Below are 13,722 nucleotides of genomic sequence, written 5' to 3'. Positions count from 1 at the left end.
TCTAGAGCCCCTGATGGGATACGGTGCCTTCTCGTGGCGCCCGCAAGTACTTGCTACGTGTTGGCTGGGCCCATGTCACAGCTCGGCAGAGTCCTAGTCTGCTCGTATACAGCGTTCCAGGCGCTTGATGCTGTCAAGTCGGGCGAGCCCGAACTTCTCCCACCGTCACTCTACTCCCCTCCGGCTTCCTCGCTTGTTCCCAGTGCTTCCCACGGCAGTCACCTCCTTGAATCCATCACGGCTATACCGATGAGCCGCAAGACATTTTCTCACGAGAACCATGAAAAGTTCGCGGCGCAAGTGCGCAACAGGACAACCAATGATGGCGCCGTCATCGAGAATGCTCTGGGTATGATGCTATCCCCTCATGACCATGGCGGAAGCTGACGCAAGAGCATACGCAGCACACATGACGGATTCCGAACTAGAAGAGGACGTGAGACAGTTTGCCGAGTCTCACTTACGGTCTGTCCCGTACGAAACCATTCTGCGCGCCGCGAGGGTGGCCAAAGACAAACGCATATACGACGAGGTTGCGGCGAGGCCGCGTTTCAACGTGAGAGGCCGTCTGCCCGTCCACCTCACCCCCGAGGAGAGGGACGCTCTGTGCAGGGAGAAGAATGTTACGTTTAGCGAAAAGGGCATGCGCATCGTCATTGCCACCGTCTCTCTGGCAGCTCTTTTGCAAGGTGAGCTTCCCCGGTTACATCGTCGTCCTGGTCCAAGCCCTGACTCGTCTGTTTCCCCAGGCTTCGTCCAATCTTCCTTCAACGGGGCGTCTCTGTATGCGGGCCAGTGGGGTTTGACGTTGCCGGACAAGGAAAAAGACATCACCGGCGATGTCTGGCGTCTCGGGGCCGCCAACTCGTCGCCATGGTTCTTCGCCGCCCTGGTGGGCTGTCCTCTCTCGCTGCCCATCAACTATTGGTTCGGCAGACGGGGCGCAATAACCACGGCGGCCTTTCTGATCCTAGCAAGTTCGATCGGCGCGATATTCGCAACCAACTGGGTGCAGCTGCTTTGCGTCAGAATCGTCAACGGCCTAGGTTCGTCTATCACGCCTCTTGGGCTGGAGCCCTTGTTAACAACCACCCCTAGGCATGGGCATCAAAGCTGTTAGCACCCCCATCCTCGCTTCAGAGACCGCTGTGGGCTACTGGCGCGGCTCAGCCATTCTCGCCTGGCAGCTCTGGTATGTGCACAAACAACATCCCAGAATGGCTGTACGCGGGCCTGACAAGCGAAAGGGTTGCTTTTGGCATCATGCTGGGCTTTTCTTTCAACATGATTTACACCAACGCCAGTTCTCCCCGAACGACTCTCGCCCTGATCCAGGGCGCGCCTCTGGTCCCGAGCCTGGCCCTTCTTATCCTCGCCCGCTTCTGCCCAGAGTCCCCTCGCTATCACCTTATGAAGGGGCCAAACTACAGCGTCGAGGAAGCGTACCGAGTTTTGCTACACGTCCGGAACACCCAGGTGTGTCCTCCCTGCAGCATGTCCCTTTGGACCTGCGTGCTTCCATTTCCTGTCTCAATGTCTAACGCCGTGTCAACCCAGTTGCAAGCTTTACGAGATTTGTACCTTGTCCACAAGGCGCTCGAACAGGAGCGAGTTGGCATCAGCGACTGGGATCCACAAAACGCCGCCTTGTCCCCGGGCTTTGTATGGGTTACTCGCGACTTTTTCACACAGTTTAAGCAGCTGTTCCAGCAGCGGCGGCTGTACAATGCGCTGATTTCGGCTTCGACAGTCAATCTAGCGCAACAGCTCTGTGGAGGTGGGCTTCCATCCTCTCATGATCACCACGGGGCGTACATATTGGCTAACTTTGCGGCTCGCAGTCAATGTTCTCGCGTTTTACTCTGGTTGGTCGCTTTCCTCGGCAGCTTCATCATGACGCACGCGCTGACGGACAGGCAGGCAACATTTTCAATCCCGAAAACAAGCATACGCTGGAAGCAATGGCCTATAGCCTTGGCTTCGGTTTGTCACCCTCCTAGTAGCAAGCACTCGCCAAAACTGACCATGAGTAGGCGCCATCAACTTTCTGTTTGCATTGCCGGCCATCAAGAGCATAGACACACTAGGGCGAAGAAAGTGGCTGCTCACTACTTTGCCCTTTATGTCGTTGTTCATGCTGGGAGCGGGGCTGGCAGGACTCGTCAATGACGCTGGGAAGCGAAGAGGGCTAACGGCCTTGTTCTTTTACCGTGAGTCGCGGGTGCCCTTTCATCTGCGCCGCGAGTTCTAATGCAGTTGGAAGTGTTCGCCGTCGCCTACTCGCCTGGCTTGGGCCCTATACCATTCACGCTTGCCTCGGAAAGCTTTCCCTTGTCGCACCGCGAAGCCGTACGTCCTATTTTATTATGGACTGGGTGGCAAATACACTAAACATTTGCAGGGAACCGCGTGTGCAATCTCAACCAACTTGTTTTTCGCGGGCCTGCTCTCCATCTTCTACCCGAGGTGGGTACCGAATCAGTCATCCTGAGCCGCTTGTGCCCCTTGACTGACAGTCCACGCAGCATCGATGGGGCTCTCGGTCAGGTCGGGTCGCTGGGGCTTTTCAGCGGACTCAACATCGTGGCCCTGGCCCTGGTGTTCCTGTTTGTCGAAGAAACAAAGAGACGAAGCCTGGAAGAGCTCGACCACATCTTCGCCGTGTCGAAGCGAAAGTTTATGCGCTTTCAAATCACGGAGCACCTGCCGTGGCTGATGAGACGCTACTTGTTTGGCGCTCAGTACCCACGGCCGGAGCTGTACAGAGATTTGATTTGGGGGCCGGCGGACGAGGAAGAGCTTTCATCGCAGCTGGATATAATGAGTTACATGGGGAGACAAGATCAAGCGTCGCCGACTGCAATGAAGAGTGAGAGGGGCGGGGCGGGCCGGGGCCAATACGCCGTCGAGATTGACGACGGCCACTCGCGTTATCCGCCTCCACGAGTCCCGTTTGCAAGGGATTGGTCGTAATCTGGGCATGAAGGAAGGAGTCGCTCTGGCTCTCACAGCGAAGGCAGCCTTATCGCCGCCCATCTGCAGTCTGAGCTTTATGAGGTGGTAGGCTCGGGACAAGAAAGTGTCCGTCCCCACTGTTTTAACAAAGTCGTCTCCCTGAAGCTATCGCCGCACCTTTGTGGACCGCGCCCCTAGCGGGACGTGGGGAGAGCAAGGGAGTCGACGTCATACAAGCAGGCCCCGTCATGGGCCGACTCTAATGCATGTATTAATTACATATGTGACGGGCCTGGGTTTCGCAAGGCTCGAAGGAGATGTAGTTCTGTCGACGAGCGAGCTTCGGTTCGTTGAAAGGAGCAGGAGGAGTTGACAGTTTGGCGCAGTCCCGTGGTTGACAGTTAAGATTTCATCGCGGGACTGCAGGTCACCTGTCATGTCATCGGGAGGGCTCGCGTGACGAAGAGGGCCGTGACGAAACACAAAAGTGACAAGAATTGTAGTCTTGCACCATTCTGGACTTCATTTCTTTTACGGGTGATTTCTTCATCTCCCTGTCTTAATTGTCATACATGCGATTTCGGATTTAAAACCATCACTCTTAGCGCTTCGACCCTCGGCAAAGAACCAGCTGGGACCTGGAAGCTATCGGGTACCATCAATGGAAAGTACTGTACGCACTGCACTGCATAGTAATACCTGCCAGCACTGCTTAGTGGCTCGCGTAGTGCCGGGGGGCGCCTGTGCGCGCCGGACATAAGCTGTCCAGTCCCACCAACCAAGTCTCCAGGAGCCTCCTCTCCTTGTCATCTCCCTGCCTTTGCATCCCCTTTCACTCACCCGCCTCCATTTTCCACGAGCACGCTCGGCCGGCCGCACGGAGACGATGGCTTCCTTTCGCTTGGAAATCGAGGATGGCCAGTTCCGTGACCGCCACGGCCGGCAGGTCGTCCTCCGCGGCATCAACATGGCCGGCGACTCCAAGCTCCCGAGCGAGCCCAACCAGCCGTCGCACGTCGTCGACGACTTCTTCGACGGCGACAGCGTCACCTTTCACCAGCGTCCCTTCTCCAAGGAGGATGCGCCCACTCATTTCGCCAGGATAAAGCGCTATGGCTTCAACACGGTTCGCTACATATTCACCTGGGAGGCAATCGAGGCCGCCGGCCCCGGCAAGTACGACGAGACCTTCATCCAGCACACCATCGATATTCTGAGGATAGCAAAGTCGTATGGGCTCTATGTTTTCATGGACCCTCACCAGGACGTCTGGTCGCGCTTCACCGGCGGCTCCGGCGCCCCCATGTGGACCATCTATGCCTGCGGCCTGAACCCCGAAAGCTTCGTTGCCACCGAGGCCGCCCTTGTCCACAACACCTGGGCTGAGCCCGACAAGTTCCCCAAGATGATCTGGGCCACAAACTACTTTCGCCTCGCCGCCGGCACCATCTTCACCCTCTTCTTCGCCGGCAAGGACTTTGCCCCAAAGTGCGTCATCGACGGCGTCAACATCCAAGACTACCTGCAAGGCCATTTTGTCAATGCCTGCGCCCATCTCGCCAGGCGCATACACGAGGCCGGCGACCTCGAGGAACAGGTCGTCGTGGGCTGGGAGAGCCTCAACGAGCCCAACAAGGGCATGGTTGGCTACGCTGACCTGGCCGTCATCCCCAAGGAGCATCCCCTGAAGAAAGGAACCTGCCCGACCATGTGGCAGACCTTCTTGACGGGAATGGGGCGCGCCTGCGAGGTTGACACCTGGGATATGGGCGGCCTGGGGCCCTACAAGACGGGAACGACTCTGGTTGATCCCCGGGGCGAGGTGGCCTGGCTGCCGAAAGACTACGACGACTCCAAGTACGGCTGGAAACGAGACCCAAACTGGAAACTGGGCGAGTGCATCTGGGCCCAGCACGGCGTGTGGGACCCTTCCACCGACACACTCCTGAAGAAGGACTACTTCCACAAGAAGCCCGCCACCGGCAAAACGCTAGACTATCCCGAGTTCACCAACACGTACTTTATGGACTTCTGGAGAAAATATAGTCGGGCTTGCCGGAGCCAGCACAAGAACTGCATCATGCTGCTGCAGTATCCGACGCTGGAGCTGCCGCCCCTGATCAAGGGAACCGAGGACGACGACCCGAGGATGGCGTTTACGCCTCACTTTTACGACGGCATCACGTTGATGACGAAGCACTGGAACAGCACCTGGAACGTCGATGTCATCGGGGTGCTCCGAGGGAAGTATCTCCACCCCGTCTTTGCCATCAAGCTCGGCGAAACGGCGATTCGCAATTGCCTCAAAGAACAGCTGGCAACTCTGCGGCAAGAGGGGCTGGATCGCACCGGTAAACACCCATGTATCCTGACAGAGTTTGGCATCCCCTATGACATGGACGACAAGAAGGCATATAAGACGGGCGACTACTCGAGCCAGTCGGCGGCCCTTGATGCCAACTACTTTGGCGTCGAGGGCTCGCAGATAGAGGGGCATTGCCTGTGGCTCTACTGCGCGACCAATGACCACGAACGAGGCGACCAGTGGGATGGCGAAGACTTGTCTATTTTCTCTCTCGACGACAAAGTGCCACCTCAGTCTCCCCTTCCCAAGATCACTCTGCCCAACCAGTCGGCGACCAGCCTCCTGCGTCTCTCTGCCATGAACAGGGAGGGGGGCGACGACGAAACCGTGACGCCCGGCAACCTTCAGCGCACCCTCACGAACCCGTCCATCAGCTCTAGCATGTCGGCCAAGGACCCCGAATTGACAAACGCGCCTGGCTACCGTGCGGCCGAGGCCTTTATCCGACCGACACCGACGGTGGTGGCCGGAGACGTCATCACGAGCGGCTTTGATCTGCGGCGATGTACCTACAGTCTCAAGGTCAAGGCCCCCAAGGCAGCGACGGACGAGGTGCCCACCATTGTGTTCCTGCCCGAGTTTCACTTCCCCAAAGACCAGTGCGAGGTGACGGTGTCGTCTGGCAAGTGGGAGATTAGCTCAGACGAAGACGAGGGCCCTTGGCTGCAGAGGCTGCGGTGGTGGCATGCGGCTGGTGAGCAGAGTCTGACGGTGCGAGGGACAGTCAGGCAACATAACGCTCTGCAGGGGTCGGCCGAAGAAGCGGGCTACCTGGAGCAGTGCCAGCAGGGCTACGGGTTCAACATTGGAAGCTGTGTTGTCATGTAACCAGAGGGTCGTTTGAGATTCTGAAGGACGCGGACAGGTTTGCTTGAAGAAACGCCGCTGGTTGGAGTTGGCAATGGGCGGGAGTCTTGGTTGTTGGATTGGGTCAAGGCGTTGGCGCGACGCTCGTGGGCATGCATCAGTTATCTGAGGCGATGGGATATGGTGGGAACAGGGCACTCTTTGTCCGCATCAGTTGTTTTGTTTTCTTGTCTGCATTCACACCCTTTCTTCGGAGAGAGCTTGGGCGGGTCGCTAGAGCTAGAGCGGGGGCTGGATGAGCCAAAGGTGCAAACAGGCAGGCTTGGAGATCACAGCGGTTGCAAATCTAACCGAGGCTCGGTTGCGCAGACTAGATATCTTTGCAGCTGGTTATCAACACGAAATAGAGCGATGAATTTTTTATGCTAAACTGTTTATAACGGCGCGGGACAATGATGCGACTGATGATGCGGGGACGGTGTTTCGATCCAAGAGACTTGTTAAAGACTGTGGCAGCAAGAAGAGAGAGAGAGAGAGAGAGGTCAGCTGGGGGCACAGAGTTGGCCTGGCCGTTGGCACGGAACTTGGCCGTGCCGGTACAGCGTCCGTCAGGGCGTGTAATCAGCCAATGGGAAGCAACCTCTGCCGAAGTGAGTCTCGGTCGTGTCTTTTTTTCCTTTTCCCAATCCTTCTTTGCTTTTCCTTGTCTCTTTGAGGCGGGGCTGGGGATGCTGTAAAAGCCTCTCTGCAGTCGAATGCAGCTTGAAGGGGACTTGGCTGGTTGAGATTGGCTGCGAGAGGATGCAAGTTGTGTCCAAGAGGTGAAGAGGGTTATTTCCGTAGATGTCTGTAAGAACCCACCCCCGGATACGGACATACGGGGCCGCTTATTAACACAGACCGCTTCGGCGAGCCAAACAAGCAATTTCCCTCCGACTCGGCGGGGACCATTGACTGATGGCCATGGATGCTTGATGCAACCAGCAACAGGGACGACGGCCTCATTCTTATCCGCTGCGACAGGAAGACGAGGTCGCGCTCACGGCTCGCGGCCCAATCGCTCCCCTCGCCGCTCCTCAGCTTCTCTCTGACACCCTCCTCGTCGTCTTCGTCTTCCCCTCTCTCTCACCCGCTCTCGCGCCTTGTCTACCACCGGCCTTTGCCCATGGGACGACAACGCATTTGCCCCCGCACCGGCGTCCTCGTCTGAGCAGCCGGCGTCGACGGCAGACGACATTCCCGGCAGTCCGCACCCCGGCCGGGCAGCTTACCGGACCGGGCTTCGGCCAGACTGCAGAGCGCGCGCCCTCTCCCGAAGCTGAGCCAGCCTGGACGGGTCTCCTTGTCCCGGGCAACGGCTGTCACCTGGCCAGCGATTGCTCTCAGGGCCATCCATCCAGCTCTGGACTCGACCGTCTACGCGGCGGCTGGCCTTGGGTCAATCGCCGACAATCATCCATCATGTATCAGGGCGGCCAGAGACATGTCTCGGCCAACGATGGCACCCGAGCCTTTCCTCCTCCGCCTCCCATCTCGCCGCCCATGGCCGGAACTCCCATGAACAACATCATGGGCATCCCCCCGCCGCCTCCCCCGAGATACCCCTCCGCCGCCTCCGCAAACGTCATCCCGCCTCCTCCCGGTCCTCCCCCCGGACCTCCTCTCGCCAGCGCCGCCGCCCTTGGTCAGCCGCCGTCGTGGCGCGGCAACTACGGACGCATGTACGAGACACACGGCCCTCTCTCTCTGCCGCTGCCGCATCCTTCCAGCCAGCACCAGCCCTACAACCCCAATAAGTTCCACGCCCACATGGCCGCCGGTCAGTCCTTCGCCATCCCGCCGCCGCCTCGGCCGAGCGATGCGATGAGCGCCACATATATCCCCACGGGCGAGACATACGGCGAGGGCGTCGGCATCCCGGGCTTCGGCGTTGGCGAGTCCACCATGTCCTCGAGCACCCTGAGCTCCTGGCACGGCGTCGCGTCCCAGAGCGGCACCGACACAAACACCACGACGCCCCTCGACGACGCCGGCACCAGGGACAGGCTCTACATGGCCTCCCACTCGAGGGGCCTGTCTAATGCCTCCAGCTCCGTCGTCAGCAGTTCCGTGCATCCAGACACAATAGCGCAGTGGCCCCTCGACACCGTCCTCATCTGGCTGGCCCATAACCAGTTCTCAAAGGACTGGCAGGAGACATTCAAGGGGCTAAACCTGCACGGCCTCCAGTTCCTCGAGCTGGGCAGCCTGCATGGCGGCCGCGGCAACTTTGGCATGATGCACCAGAAGGTCTATCCGCGCCTGGCCCAGGAGTGCGCCAACAGCGGCACCGGCTGGGACCAGCCACGCGAGCGCGAGGAAGGGAAGCGCATGAGGCGCCTCATACGCGGCATTGTCACCGGCAAGTCTGCGGACCAGTCCAAAATGACGAACTCTCATGCCCGCAAAGAATCGCTCACGGCTGGCCATGGAAACAACCTGCCCAGCGCCGGTACTGACCCGGCAGACTCGCCCAATGTAAGTGCTCTCTCGCCTGTCCCCGTCGCGAATTCGGCGAGTTGCAGCATATGTATAGATTGCGCTGACAAGCAGGCAGACTCTCATGAACACGTCCGAAACCAGCTTCTCCGCCCGGCGCTACTCTCAGTCACAGTCGCGGTCCACGACTCTGCCCACCCTCAACAACGGCACCATGAGCTCCGACGCAAGCCATCGCTTGGCCCTCAAGCACGTCGACACGGAGACCGGCAGGCGGCTCAGCCCCATTACCAGCGAGCTCGCCGAAGGGGGCACCTTCTGGGGAGTCTCTTCCCGGACAGACAGCCCTGGCGGCAGCCCGGGTCCCCAGTCGGCCCTCTTTCCCTCGGTCACGACGCCGATCCTGTCAGCCTCGACCCCCGGATCCGCCAAGTTTGGACACCGTTCCCGCAACAGCACCGACTCGGTGTCCTCGAGCGCCGCGATTTACGGGTCCGGGGTTCCCACCGAAGCTGCGGCGATGCTCGCTCGGGGCATGAGCCTCGGCGAAGTCATGGCGGCGGGGAGGCATCCTCCCGACGCACGTTCCAAGAATTCGTCTCTTGACTTTGGTGACAGGTCGGCTGGCCTGGATGGCCCCGCCTCGGCCAAGGACTCCAAGAGCTTCCTCAGCTTTCTCTCGCGCCGTAAGCGAGCGACGAAAGAAGATGGATCCTTTCCGTCTCCAGACGACTTTGACTCTCCCGAATCGCCCAACACCACGCACAAGCCTACGTCACTGGGCTACCGCGCTGCAGGCGGCAGCGATACCCACCTAGACCCGCCCGGGTCGAGCTTTGGTGTCAAGGACGGCAACGACTTTGCACCGCACCAAAAGGTCAATCGAGCCAGTACCGTCAAGACGTATGTCTTGGCTACCATGGACCACTGGAACTACCGCATGTGCGACATCACCGATGCGGATTCGGCAGGAGAGATTCGCCAAGCCATCTGTGCGAACCTGGGCTTGGCCGAATCTGAACAGTTGTTGATTTACGCGACGGAACTCGGGAATTTCGATCACAGAGAGCCTCTGGACGATCAGCAGCTCCTTATCAATAAGCGGGTCAGGGCTGACTCTTCGGGAACGCTCAAATTCTTCGTTGCCTCTGGAAGTGGTCCGGGCTCCAGAGTAGCCAGCGGAGTGCCCGCGTCTCTGTCTCCTGGATATCTGCCCCCGGGCATGGATGAGGAGGCTTATGCACGCCTCAATGGCCGGCATCGATCGAGCTCTTCGCCACCGACGTCCCGGTCAAACACCCTGTCAGGAGACAGGATGGACGAGAAAACCCTGGCTCAGGAGGCCAGCGAGTACAGAGCCGAGATTGAGCGGAAACAACGCGAATATCTGGCTAAGAGAAAACAAGCGAATAAGAGGGAAAGTCCTACAGCGCTAGAGCTTGCTGCAGGATACGGAATCGTCGGCCGGAATGTGGACTTTGACCAGCCGCGGAATTCGCCTTTCGAAGACAAGAAGCCAGACCAGCTCTTCCCGCAGAGGAAACCGCCTGCGCCTCCCAGCGACCCTTCCGCGACCCTGATCAAGGCCAACTCGTTGAGCAGGAAATCCGGTCAGAGCTTTTCGGCACTGGCCGGAGGCCACGATGGCCATCCCCCCCTGAGGCGCCCACCGTCGACCCCGGCTGGAGACAGCGGGGGCCTAGACTCAGGCCTGAAATCTAAATACGCGTCCCAGTCCTCCGGTGCCGCGGGCTTCATCGGCGCCGCACTGGTAGGTATGGGCAGAAACCTGGGCGCCATCGGGCAGTCGTCTGTCGGCGGGGCCCGGGCAGGGTCGCCCAGCGCAAACATGTCTCCACCGGTGGCTCCCGCCAATGGCGGCGGTGTTCAGCAGTCAGGTAAGAGGGCAATGTCCAGCGTTCAATCCGGCCAGCAGGGCTGGGATAAAGGCAGCCCCAAGACGTCTGGCTCGCCGGGTACCGTGACACGAAGCCCTGCAAACATGACATTCATCATTCCAGACTACTCGCCTGGGGGCACACCTCTGGTGGCGGTGCAAACGCCAGACAGTGGAACAAGTGCTAAACAGCGTGATGCAGGGCATCGCCCGGCGACCCCAGGCGACCTGAGTCCGAATTCGACCCACTCGCGGGCAACGACGGGCTCCAACGACGCGTCCTCGCGGCGAAAGTCGCACGGGCCAGACCTAGACTTCAAGGAGTCCAACGTCAGCTTTTCCAAGTCGACGCCGCCGTCTCGGCCGGGGAGGCAGCGGAATCAGCCGGACGACGACAGCGATGACGACTCCGACGATGGCTTGTTCGCCATTCCGCTGGCCGGCAGGAACAAGGGCAAGGCTGCCGCGAGCGGCGGCGACCAGGCCAGGGACGCATCGGGTCATACTCAGCGACCGAGCTTGACGCTCAACACATCACGGTCCAGGGGCAAGCAGCTGTCTGTGTCTTTTACGTCGCCGCAATCGCTCGGGAGCGCCGTGACCGCCGAGAGCGCCGACGGCAACACAGGTGCCGGGAGCGGTTCACGGAGAACACCGGCGACTCCCGGCTCCGAGGGATGGGACTCGGAAGACAAGGAAAGCAAGATTAACAGGCGCAAGTCGTTTATCGAGAAGGATGTCTGGGCGAATCGGCCCCCTACAGACGACCTTCTCAACAACCTCGACGACTTCTTCCCGAATCTGGATCTGGATCAGCCTGTGCTCGAGGATAGCTTGAACGGAGAGCTTGTCCCGTCTCCCATACCGGAGGCGGAGGAACATTCCGATGCAAGAAACGCATCGAGTTCGGTGTCGCCGCTGATGCCAAGCAGCTCTGGCTCAATGGCATCACCGTCGCGGCAGTCGTCGATGTATAGCGACGCCGATACCCTGGGCTCGGACGAGTCGACGCTCAAGGCATCGGAGCAGCAGCGTACCAACGCGTCCCACTCGGTTGCACACCGGAGCCTGCGACGTTCGGGTGGGCTGGGACGCATGAAGTCGATCCGCGAGGTGGCGCGCGGCGCGCACGAAGCCAACAAGAGGTACACGAGCGCCTCGCAGAGCGTGGACAAGACGGCCACCAACATCATGCGGCGCAAGAGCACCAAAATGTTCAACGCCAACATTGTGCAGATCCGGCCGGACCAGCGCGGGAGCATGGTGATGCCGCAGATACCGCAGGACACGCTGCCCAAGCGGCAGACGACGTTCCGGTGGTTCAAGGGCCAGCTCATCGGCAAGGGTACGTACGGCCGCGTCTACCTCGGCATGAACGCGACGACGGGCGAGTTCCTGGCGGTCAAGGAGGTCGAGGTCAACGCCAAGGCGGCGGGAGGCGACAAGAGCAAGATGCGGGAGATGGTCGGGGCGCTGGACCAGGAGATTGACACGATGCAGCACCTGGACCACGTCAACATTGTGCAGTACCTGGGGTGCGAGCGCAAGGAGACGAGCATCAGCATCTTTCTCGAGTACATCTCCGGTGGCAGCATCGGGTCCTGCCTGCGCAAGCACGGCAAGTTTGAAGAGTCGGTGGTGTCGTCGCTCACGCAGCAGACGCTGTCCGGGCTGGCGTATCTGCACCGAGAGGGCATTCTGCACAGGGACCTCAAGGCGGACAACATCCTACTGGACCTGGACGGCACGTGCAAGATTAGCGACTTTGGCATCTCCAAGAAGACGGACAACATCTACGGCAACGACAAGAGCAACTCGATGCAGGGGTCGGTGTTTTGGATGGCGCCCGAGGTGATTCGGTCTCAAGGGGAGGGGTACAGTGCCAAGGTGGACATTTGGAGCCTCGGGTGCGTGGTGCTCGAGATGTTTGCCGGGCGGCGGCCGTGGAGCAAGGAGGAGGCGGTCGGGGCCATTTACAAGATTGCCAACGGGGAGACGCCGCCGATCCCGGAGGACATCCAGGAGACGATCGGGCCGCTGGCGGTGGCGTTTATGATGGACTGCTTCCAAGTGTATGTTGCCCCGGACGGGGTCATGCCTCGTTGACACTGCTGACTTGCAACGACAGAAACCCTTTTGACCGACCGACGGCAGACGTGCTGCTCTCGCAGCACCCATTCTGCGACCTGGATCCCAACTACAACTTTTTCGACACGGAGCTCTATACGAAGATCAAGGAGACTTATAAAAACCAGTAGACAAGCTACGGGTGCGTTCTTGTTGCCGTCCGTGCCAGCCATGAATGATGGTCAACGACGATGTGGTGGGGGGATGACAAGGAGCTTACAGTGCCCCTTGTAAGCGGGCCCTTGTGGACATGGGCGCGTGCAGGTGAAATGGGATCGGGTTCGAACGAATAATGTCATGATCAGTGCGCAGTTCTCCATGCGAGTCACACGGTGCGGGTGACAAGTGGCAGGAGTGAAAGACTCAGGGACGGGGGAAAGAAACGTGGGATCTTTGGTTGGTTCACGATATATGTGATGTATGTACGGAGTACGGCTAGGAGCGACAAAAACGACGATGAGAATTAAGGGCAAGGCCATGGCGACGCGAAGAGAGTTGTTGCGTGCTGTTGCGTGCTGTTGCGGGCTCCCTCTCCCCGGTAGCGGACTTGGGGGTCGGCGACGTTGAAACGCCTGGCCTATTTGCCGGACGGATGAAGTTAGTTAAGCTTCGAATTACTTATGTAGCTAACCTACCTAGGGAACCTAGGTGGTTTACTCCGTACAATTAGGAGTTTGCGCTGCGATTGGACGTTCGTCTGTCCCGCCAAGGGCTTGGAGAGAGAACAGACTTTATTTCCTCCTAATCGTTGATCAAGGAAACGCTGAAGACGAACTCACCCGTACGGCAACCACACAGAGGGCCTTGGTCGGTCGAGGAATGCGTGCTAACTCTCTAGTCGGAATAGGCTTTGACGCCTGCCCGTCGATGCCGGTCCCAGCGCGCCGTCGATTAGGCACTACCCGTTGATCTTGGTGTGGGGCCACAGCAGCCCAACTAAGTGTCTTCGCCACTTAGTTGGCCCAAAAAATCCGGCACAGCCCAAAAAATCCGGCACAGCAGCCCACCTCCAAAACGTCAACCCTATGCATCTCAACCGCGTTTTCTCGCGCAACTTGACTTTATTTACGTATCTTTTGCCGGAATACATTAT

At 59.2% G+C, this 13,722-nt stretch overlaps 3 protein-coding genes across 3 annotated transcripts; all 3 read left to right on the top strand.

Annotated features, from left to right (window-relative positions):
• Positions 1 to 249: 249 nt before the first annotated feature.
• HRG_09514 (sugar transporter domain-containing protein) lies at positions 250 to 2,973 on the top strand (the record flags this gene model as incomplete). The annotated part of the gene is made up of 13 exons (XM_044867985.1): positions 250 to 349; positions 405 to 689; positions 750 to 1,046; positions 1,099 to 1,192; positions 1,248 to 1,336; positions 1,391 to 1,476; positions 1,558 to 1,777; positions 1,842 to 1,865; positions 1,921 to 1,983; positions 2,034 to 2,210; positions 2,264 to 2,349; positions 2,402 to 2,466; positions 2,526 to 2,973. The coding sequence occupies 13 exons, from the start codon at positions 250 to 252 to the stop codon at positions 2,971 to 2,973; spliced, it is 2,034 nt and encodes a 677-aa protein (XP_044717245.1).
• An 868-nt stretch (positions 2,974 to 3,841) lies between these two features.
• HRG_09513 (cellulase (glycosyl hydrolase family 5)) lies at positions 3,842 to 6,148 on the top strand (the record flags this gene model as incomplete). The annotated part of the gene is made up of 1 exon (XM_044867984.1): positions 3,842 to 6,148. One exon carries the CDS (start codon positions 3,842 to 3,844, stop codon positions 6,146 to 6,148), a length of 2,307 nt encoding a protein of 768 aa, XP_044717244.1.
• Positions 6,149 to 7,588: 1,440 nt separating this feature from the next.
• HRG_09512 (kinase) lies at positions 7,589 to 12,760 on the top strand (the record flags this gene model as incomplete). Its single annotated transcript, XM_044867983.1, has 6 exons — positions 7,589 to 8,644; positions 8,724 to 8,898; positions 8,947 to 10,581; positions 10,627 to 11,347; positions 11,435 to 12,574; positions 12,631 to 12,760. The coding sequence occupies 6 exons, from the start codon at positions 7,589 to 7,591 to the stop codon at positions 12,758 to 12,760; spliced, it is 4,857 nt and encodes a 1,618-aa protein (XP_044717243.1).
• Positions 12,761 to 13,722: the final 962 nt, after the last annotated feature.

Source organism: Hirsutella rhossiliensis (assembly GCF_020360975.1).
Source record: "Hirsutella rhossiliensis strain HR02 chromosome Unknown scaffold00012, whole genome shotgun sequence".
Lineage (NCBI taxonomy): Eukaryota > Fungi > Ascomycota > Sordariomycetes > Hypocreales > Ophiocordycipitaceae > Hirsutella > Hirsutella rhossiliensis.
Note: the sequence above shows the minus strand (reverse complement) of the source record. Positions and strands in the feature narration are given on the sequence as shown.